This window comes from Acyrthosiphon pisum, chromosome X (assembly GCF_005508785.2).
Source record: "Acyrthosiphon pisum isolate AL4f chromosome X, pea_aphid_22Mar2018_4r6ur, whole genome shotgun sequence".
Taxonomy (NCBI): Eukaryota; Metazoa; Arthropoda; class Insecta; order Hemiptera; family Aphididae; genus Acyrthosiphon; species Acyrthosiphon pisum.
In genome coordinates, this window is record NC_042493.1 from 8635372 (window position 1) to 8644942 (window position 9571).

The 9571-nt window shown below is 28.0% G+C and overlaps 1 protein-coding gene across 1 annotated transcript; it reads left to right on the forward strand.

The window, feature by feature from the left end:
• Positions 1-1532: 1532 nt before the first annotated feature.
• On the forward strand, positions 1533-4549 carry LOC100164202 (RNA-binding protein spenito-like). The gene is made up of 2 exons (XM_029485914.1): positions 1533-1931; positions 2050-4549. Exon 2 carries the CDS (start codon positions 2083-2085, stop codon positions 4366-4368), a length of 2286 nt encoding a protein of 761 aa, XP_029341774.1. The 5' UTR covers positions 1533-1931; positions 2050-2082; the 3' UTR covers positions 4369-4549.
• Positions 4550-9571: the final 5022 nt, after the last annotated feature.

Consider the following 9571-nt stretch of genomic DNA (forward strand, 5'->3'; position numbering starts at 1 on the left):
TAAAATTTTACTAGAAATTGTTATACTGACAGTAATAAATTTCCCTCCCACTTCTTCTAAGTACTCTAAAGTATAATTCATTAAAAAAGAGTAGACTCAATATTATTAATGCATGTTCTACAATAGAAAATTTATCGATTTTCTAGAAAATTAAAGTTGTTTCTTCTTTAAAATGAAAATATAAGTGTAAAATTGCACTAAGAAAAAAGTATAGCAAAATAACACCAACATTTTGAAATATATAAAAATAAGCAAAAAATTTTTATTTTACTTTTTAGTTATCTATCTGAGATAAATGTATAAGTTACTTAGGTGTCTAATACCATTTATAACAAAAAAAAAAATAGAAAATCTAAAAGTCATGAGCCCTATTTACTACTGATATAACATAAATTGCATTATTACCTAGCTACTTTGTTTGTGATCTCCATAATATTATTATATACTGCTTACACATAGAAATCAAAATAGCATTTTCTATTTCTAAACTATCATCGTATATCACTCTTAAGAGACTGGATCATTATGTGTGGAATAAATTGCTCCAATAATTCAACAAAAATTGTAGTACCTATTTAAATGTCTTGCTTTTTATTTGATTTTGAATCATACTAATGAAAATATGATAAAAAATTGGTACACAGTTTGAAATGAATTCTACAATTCGATATACAGTAGACTATTGAATTTGAATAGTAGTCACCTATAAAAACAAAGTTAAAAAAAATTAATACCATTTTTCACCCACAGAACGTTTGCCTTTAATTATGAACGTACCAAAATAATTCGCTTGAAATGTTAGGTTAGATGTTCTCATAATGTTACAGTACATGTAACAGTTGAATTTCAAATGCATTTTCAAAACTTCTATTGCTTGATTGTTTAAAATCATATTGTAACAAGTTAAATCATGAATGTGTTTTTATTCAACCTGAAATAAAATAAAAAAATAAAATCCATAAATCGTAAATATAATATATGACTTCATTACCTAAATCTGGTTTAAAAAACATAATCATCAAAGGCGGGTCTAAGCGGGTTGAAATAGTCTTACGATAACAATTTATTCTAAATCTTGGTAGATTTATTAAAACTTCTATAATATATTTTTTATCAAGACTATCAGAATTCGATGATGTATACACTGACATTTTAATTATTTAATTAAAGTTTAGGCGTTTTAGACAAAGATTAAACAACAAATTTTTGCTCATTCTTCTTATTATATTTTATTAACAAAGTAAAAACAATTTTTTTATACAAGTTCAACGTCAACAATCTAACCGATAACACCGTAAAACATTGGATCGATAAATGATAAAGATTCTTCGTGCAACTGATAATAATATTATGTTTGCTTTTCGGTTACCAGGTCGCGGGTTCTGGGCCAGAGCGGCAGGCTGCACCTGCAATGCAGCTGGCTGCCGAGTCACTCTGCGCTCGTATCCACAATATTATAATATCATTAATATTATTATTATTATTATTTTTTACTACGTCCGTGATAAATGATAATACGATCAGCGAATGCATTACGCGTATACTAAAACCGCGACAGCGTAACTACCTTCATTTTGTAATTTTATATAATATACACACAATAGTACGCTATAGTACAAACGTCGGCCGCGGTCACGACACACGAATACACGTTCGTCCGGCGTAAGTAAGACAGTGAGCGTAACGTCTACCGCGTCCAAAAGCATTGTATTCCGCGTTTTCGCCATTTAATATCATTTTTTTCACCAATTTTTTATGTTAGTAGGTTAGTACTAAATAGCTTTCGTTTACTTTAAATTCGTATCCATATCCGTGTTTAAATTGTCGAGTTTCCGCTATTACTACTAGTATCTAATCGTTTCGAGTACCTATTTTGCATTGATGGTCCTCAGTGCCGTGACGTCAGTTGTGTTTCATTTAACATTTTACGAGTAAGTGCGCCAAACTATTACGTATCTAGTTGTTGTTTAGTATTGATGAAATCAAATAAAAATAAATCATTTACCTATATTATAATGTACATTTTAATTAAATCGTTAATATTTCTAGGTACTTTAATGGTTTTATTGTGCAACAGTGTGAATGATTGGATTACCTAGAGATTATAAAACCAAAAAAATCACCGTAAAAATAGACAATATGAAACGTAGAAGTTATGGTGATTCGCCTCCTATGTCACGTAAAAAACGTCATAGCAGTATTAACAGGTATGATGGTAGTTCTGACGAGCGAGGATCACCCGAACGTGTACGCCGTAGAGCTCGATCGCCACCCAGTCCTAGAGCATCTAGGTATTCAGAACGTGATGAATTTGGCCGTTCTAGGGAATTAGATCGATCACATCCCACTTATAAAGTGTTGTCAGTGAGTGCTTTACATCCCAAAGCAAGTGATGAACAGGTCAAAGAAATATTATATCGAGAATATCGCAAATTTGGTGAATTTTCTGTTAAAATATCACATGAACTAGATGACAGGGTCGCATATGTGTGTTTTAGAAGCTCAGAAGATGCTAGAGATGCCAAACACAGTAAGCCTAGAATAAGTTTATTCGATAAAATAGCTTTAGTTACACCTGTTTATGAAAGTCGTAGTTCTAGAGATCATTATGAATCAAGAGCTAGGCGTTCTCGATCCCGGAATTTTTCCCCAGAGTTTGAACGATACTATCATAGGTCTCCTATGCCTCCAGAAATTCATAGGATACATCCGGCTGATAGGTTTTATGAAAGATTGCCATATGGTACACTTCCCCCTTTGCTGCCGCCACGAGACTTCCGAGAAATAGGTTTGCCACCATTACATCCTCATGAACTAATGATACCTAGAGGACCGTTATTGCATCATGTGGCTCCTATTCATCCTCATTTAGGGCCAATTCATCCGTTGTATGGACCACCAAGACATTTTATGCCACCTTTTAGACCACACCCTCATCCTCATTTGATTTCACATGACAAAAAAGATAAATTTCCAAACTATTTGCACCACATTCCACCAGAAGAAGACCCGTTAGCCACACGCACATTGTTTGCTGGAAATTTAGAAGTTTCTATTTCGGATGAAGAACTACGCCGTATATTTGGTAGATATGGAGTTGTTGAGGATATTGATGTTAAACGACCATTGCCAGGAACAGGAAATGCATATGCATTTGTTCGTTATCAAAATTTAGATATGGCTCATAGAGCAAAAGTCGAATTATCTGGTCAATATTTAGGCAAATTTCAATGTAAAATTGGCTATGGAAAATCTACACCAACACAACGAATATGGGTTGGTGGTTTGGGTCCTTGGACATCACTTGCTCAACTAGAACAAGAATTTGATAGATTTGGTGTTATTAAAAAAATTGAGTATGTTAAAGGTGACATTTGTGCCTATATACAGTTTGAAAGCATTGATGCTGCAACTGCAGCTGTCAAAGAAATGAGAGGAGTGGCTTTAGGAGGCTCTGAACATAAACTAAGAACAGATTTTGCTGATGGAGGTGTCTGTGTCAGTCCTACATTAACGTATTCATCAAAGTCTAAGTCATCTCATGATGATGTTGCAGCATCTGCAGGAGATTTACGAGAACTAGTAAGACAAGACGAATATCCATATGGTTGGCCAGATGGTGAATATCCTTCTTACAGTTCTAGAAGTTATCGTAAAGGCCGTACAGAATACTGTGAAGAAAGCAAAGAATTTAGCAATTATGAGAATGGTCGATCATTCAAGCAGCATTCTGTTTCTGATATTGGTTCTCCTCGATCACCTGAAAGATCACCACTTCACCAATCGATTGACAGTGATGTAGAATCTGAAGAAGGGGATGTACAATCTGCAGGTCCTTTTGGTTCTGTTCGTACATTAGGGGATTTGGCTCATAAATGTACTGATATATGGCAAGGCAGTCTTGTATTAAAAAGCTCTCAATTCCCAGCTAAATGCCATTTAATTTCTGGTGATACAAATGTTATAGAATCAATGATGAGAGATGAAGACGGTAAATCAGCATTACGCATAACCCAACGGTTACGTTTAGATGAGCCAAAGTTGGAAGATGTTTCTAAACGTATAATAACTGCTGATATGCATGCCATATTTTTGGCAATGCCTTGTTCTACTAACTCCATTTCTAACGATGATGCTTCGGTACAAATTAGACCATTACGTAATTTAGTATCCTATTTAAAACAAAAAGAGGCTGCTGGGGTTATATCATTAATAATTAAAGATCCTGAACCAGCTGGTGTATTATATGCATTTCCTCCATGTGAGTATTCAGCCAAATTATTGAAACAAAGTGCAAAAAATTTAAGCAGTGAAACATTAAAAGATGATCATTTGGTTGTGGTAGTAGTTAGTGGGGGTGTTTCGTAATAAGATATTCATTTTTAATTCAATTTTTAAGTAGGTTCATTAACCTATAAAAAGCATACTACACTAGGATGCTTTATGTCTATCTTACATACATACATACATTCATACATACAAAATATCAATGTTTACATTCACAATAATCTATTATGGTCGGTTATTTCAAAATATTTGAATAAATTAACATATTAAAAAAATTAATCTTGAAGTAAATTATGTTGACATACCAAATTATACATTCTGAATAATTAATTTAACTGTGTTATGTTTAATATTAAAGTGAATTGACCTATTATCAAATTTAAAAGTAAGATTATTATCTTAGTAAATCCATACCAACAATCACAATTTTAAAATGCTCATAGCTTGCATTAAAATTAAAATGTTAAAAAAAAACCAATAAGATTCAATGGATAATAATCTTAATATTAAATTTTATAGTAGGTCAATTCACTCTAATCAATTTCATTATAACAATCCGCTATGTTATGCGCTTATAAGACAAAGACAATGCATACTAGTGTATCATTTACTTAATAATATATCCATATTTTTTTTATATTTATGTAATTTAATAATTAGATAGTTTTAATTATTATAAGTCATAACAATACTAGAATAAAATTAGATTAAGTATTTTTTATTGACTCCAAATTGATTTTTTGATGCTACAATATTTATGTTTTTAATTTGAACACAGGAGTCCATAACAAAACAAGTTATTGTGGTTTATATAAACTGTGTAAAAGTTTTTATTATGTGCTTAAAATTTAATTAATAATTTCAGTTTAATGTATTTTTTTTATTAATTCAAGTTTATACTGTATACACACACAGTTTAATTACGTATAAAACATGTGGAGTGCGTAACATAATTTATACATATTGTGCTGCAATGTCTAGTTCGTAGAACACTATTATAAGTTTATGAATGTGTACTCAAGTGATTCAATATTTTTAATAAACATTTAAAATAATGCATCATTTTATTATAGATAAGTGTTAATATGTATACCGATCTTACATTTAATTAAACTGTTTCTCTTATATCTTTGAAAATACAGTGTAAAATATCAAGCAATCAAGTTGACTTGGGTTGTTTAATAATTTTTTTTTTTTTGAAGTGTTGTAACTATTTAAGATAAAATAAATAATTTTATTATTAACTAACTTGTAACTAATTTTGTGCGTTATAGTAGTCTTATAATAAAGTGTAATTCGCGATTCAACTGTTGTTATTTTTAAATCATGTATGACATAGTAATGTTATTTTTGCTAATTTAAATTAACTATACAACTACTTTTTTTTTAAATTGTTATTAATGGCATTTAACATGGAAGTTTAGTAAATGCTGTGTCGGGTATCTGCAATAGTTGGTGTTGTGTTCAGTGTTAACAGAGTTTTGGTGTTTTTTTTCTTATGAAAATATTATGTGTAAATAATAATTTATATTAGTCTTAATCAAATAGTGATTATATTGATTATTGAAATTGATAAATTTAAAAATATTAAAATAACAACTTTTTAAAATTTTTTTTCATCTTGATTTGTGACTGGAATTTAAACTGTATGTATTATGAATAAATATTTTTTCTAGATTTGTATTTCATGACTAAAATCTTTTAAATTTATTATATGTACCTATTATTAATATTATTGATTGCATCATTTATATTATTATAGTGTATTGATTTATTATGAATTGCTTATAATATTCAAATATTATTGTTATTTCCCCCAACCCCCTAAGTTCATGATAACTCATTGAATAAAAACCAATTTAATATTTTTCTTAAATTGTGTTCTCCAATAGGAAAAACAAATTATTTATTTAATTATTAGTCATCATACCAAATTGTTAAATAGTACATATAGAATGAATAAATAGGTTCGTAGATCATTCAATAATAACAATATTTGTTTATTTGGTAACCAATTAAAAAATTTTAAAACTTACATAATACACGTGGTTCCACATCCCCTGTAAACAATGTCTTGTAATTGAAATGTTGAGGTCAACATTTAAATACTATTAAAAATTAAAGTTATATGATACAATTAAGAATTTTAAATATATTTTTATAAAATATTTAAAAAGATGTATGTAATTAATTTAGTACACAGAACTTAACATCCTTAAAAATATAAAATAATTTATCTAATTTTTTCATTTTGGATTAATAATTTTTTTTCCATTTAAGCTTCCTATGTGAACTTAATGTTTGTTCTTTGACTAATTAAATTTTTATAGATAGCATATATTATATGCTAAAAAATATTTAACATGTTATATTTTGGACTGTAACAAGATATTTTAGCATAGACTAGAATTGGTGTGACAGGAAAGTACTTCATCAATATTATGAATAATTTAATATTGATAAATTTATATAATATCAATAATCTGCAACAAATTACTATTTACTATGATCTAAGCATGGGCGTGAAAATTTTCCCCCCACTCCATTGGCCGTTTTTTTCATGTGGCCATTTTTAAGTGCCCCAAGAGCCCTCCTATATATATGATCCTAGAGATTATCCACACCACTCCCACCATTGAAAATTCCTGCGAACACCACTCTATCTAAGTATATTATACTGATTAAAAATGTAACTGTCAACTAGATACAGAATAAATGAAATTTCACATTACATAACCTACATAATATGTATTATTGCTAACTGCCGATTGGCGTAAAATATATATAAATAAATAATTAATAATAAAATTAAATGATTATTTACAAAAATAGGGGCTAGGAAATTTTTTTTCATCAATTAGTTACCACACTTATATTAATATGCAATCGATAATACACTTAAGTTAAAGTTAATATGGGCGTTAAAAGCATTTTTAATTTGCATTCATTATTTAATTAGATTGATGAAACAAAATTAACTTAAATGCACATTGATGATACCATATATTTAATTTTATATTATCATGGTAAATTGAATTAAATAATTATGGCTAGTATTATATGATCTTATATGGTAAAAAAAAAATATTTAATACTTTTTGTCTGGTTGAATGGAACCTTCAATATCTCTCCTTCAATTTTCAGTCTACTAAATATTATTATTTAATATTCCAATAACAAAATATAATATTAATATATAATACAAAAATAAATAATAATGTTAATCAAATAACAAATAGTTGTAAAATAGATATCAAAATAAAATTAGTATTGGATGACTGAAAAAAATACAGGAATAATTTAAAGTAGAGTAAGTATAAATTAAGTAAATTACCTCAAAATAGACATTATTAATTTTATTAGAAGTACCATCACTCATCAGTGCTATATTTTGTCAACAAAATTGCATATTCATATTTATTTGCAATAGATAGAATTTACAAAATGCAGTGCTATTATCCTCACTATCAAACTTTATTTTATTTTTCATCAACCAAATAAAATCTCCAAATTAACATAATACATTCAACCATTTCACTCGTTTATGCTTTATTTATTGAAATGAACCTTGCCAGAATCTTCTCAGTTTTGACGTCAGTGCTAATTTGATTAATACAAATGCTTCTGTAAGTAGTCATTATTTTTTGATCATCATTAAAGATAAGATAATTATTTTATATAATCCAATGTATATTGATAATCTGTTAACTGAGTTCCTGAATATGACAACTATGTCTTAAACTTAAGTTAAATTTGACATTTTTTGATAATTATTATTATAATAATCCAAGATTCAAAATTAATAAGTCTTGGAAAATATAAGCCTATAAGCATAGGCGTAAATAATGTTTGAAATTTGGAAGGATTGTAGATCAGGTCTATACTTGATACTCTTAAATTATAGTAGTGAAATCATTAGTTATTTTGGAGGGGGGTCTAAGCACCCTCAGCCTTCCCCCCTCCTATTTGTGCCTATGTGTATAAGATATTTTATCAGTCATTAATATTCATAACATTTATTGGTTAGAAAAATAAATAAATTAACCAAAATTTCTTAAGCCTGAAACTGTACCAATAGTGTGGTTTTTATTTCCAATAACTTAAACATGTCAAGATTTTTGTCTAATTATCCCTCATACATAAATACATAATAACAAATTAAAATCTATTGATAAGCTAAAAATCTCTGTAGGTGTGTCTGCATAAATCAGAACTTAATTTTTGTATCAAAATTAAAACATATAACTATTATTTATTACAATTTCCATAATAAATGGTTTTGACTGTAACTTAGACTACATTCATTTTTTTGATTAAAAATATTCCAAAAAAGTTTTTCTTAAAATTGTAAGTTCCATTGATTTCTATAGCATGGTTTTTGATATCTCTAAAATCAAATAGTTTATGATTAATCTAAATGGACTTTATTCTTTTATACATCACATCATAATTTATGGGAAATATATAATGTTTAATATATTAATCATAAATAAATAAATTTAGTAGGTATAAACAATTATTATATTAATAATTTGCATGCAAACATGTCATTATCTTGATACAATCTAAAAAAAATATGCATATCCTTCTTTTAATTTCAATTTTAATACCTAAAAAAATCCAATTGACAATTAAATACACTATATATAGAAATAATTAGTTAAATTCAAACCGCAAAATTATAATCAAGAATTTACCTACAACGGGTAAAATACAAATTAGCTTCGTCTCTATATTGGCTATTGTGCAGTAAAAAGTCTACCAAAAATTGTGGTATACCAGAAGTAAAAGTTGGCATATAATACGTGGTCTACTAATTTTTCAAAAAAATGTTGAGAGATTATAGTTTGTATTTTAAGAAATAAGAATTATAGCTTATAATCTAAATATTAAAAACTGATTCCCACAATAACCTAGAAAAAAAAGTGGTAACCACAAATATTTTTACACAGATCATATCTGATCATTTTAAGTAGATACCTATTCAGAGTAAGTAATCAATCAGTATTTATTATTAATTTATTCTATGCATCATCATAGTACATTGAATTAAATTAAAAATTAAATTTACAAAAGAATATACATGCGGTAAGATAATATCCAATATACAAAGGAAAAAAGTATTTATAGATCCAATAAATAATACCAAAACAATGACATAATTTTATTAAAATAACAGAAATGTCTAATAATTAAGAGACCGCTATACAGATATTTGTTATCTTCGTTGTACAAGTGCGAAACATAGCAAATGTTTGCTCATCAGATCACGTTTAGCTTTGTT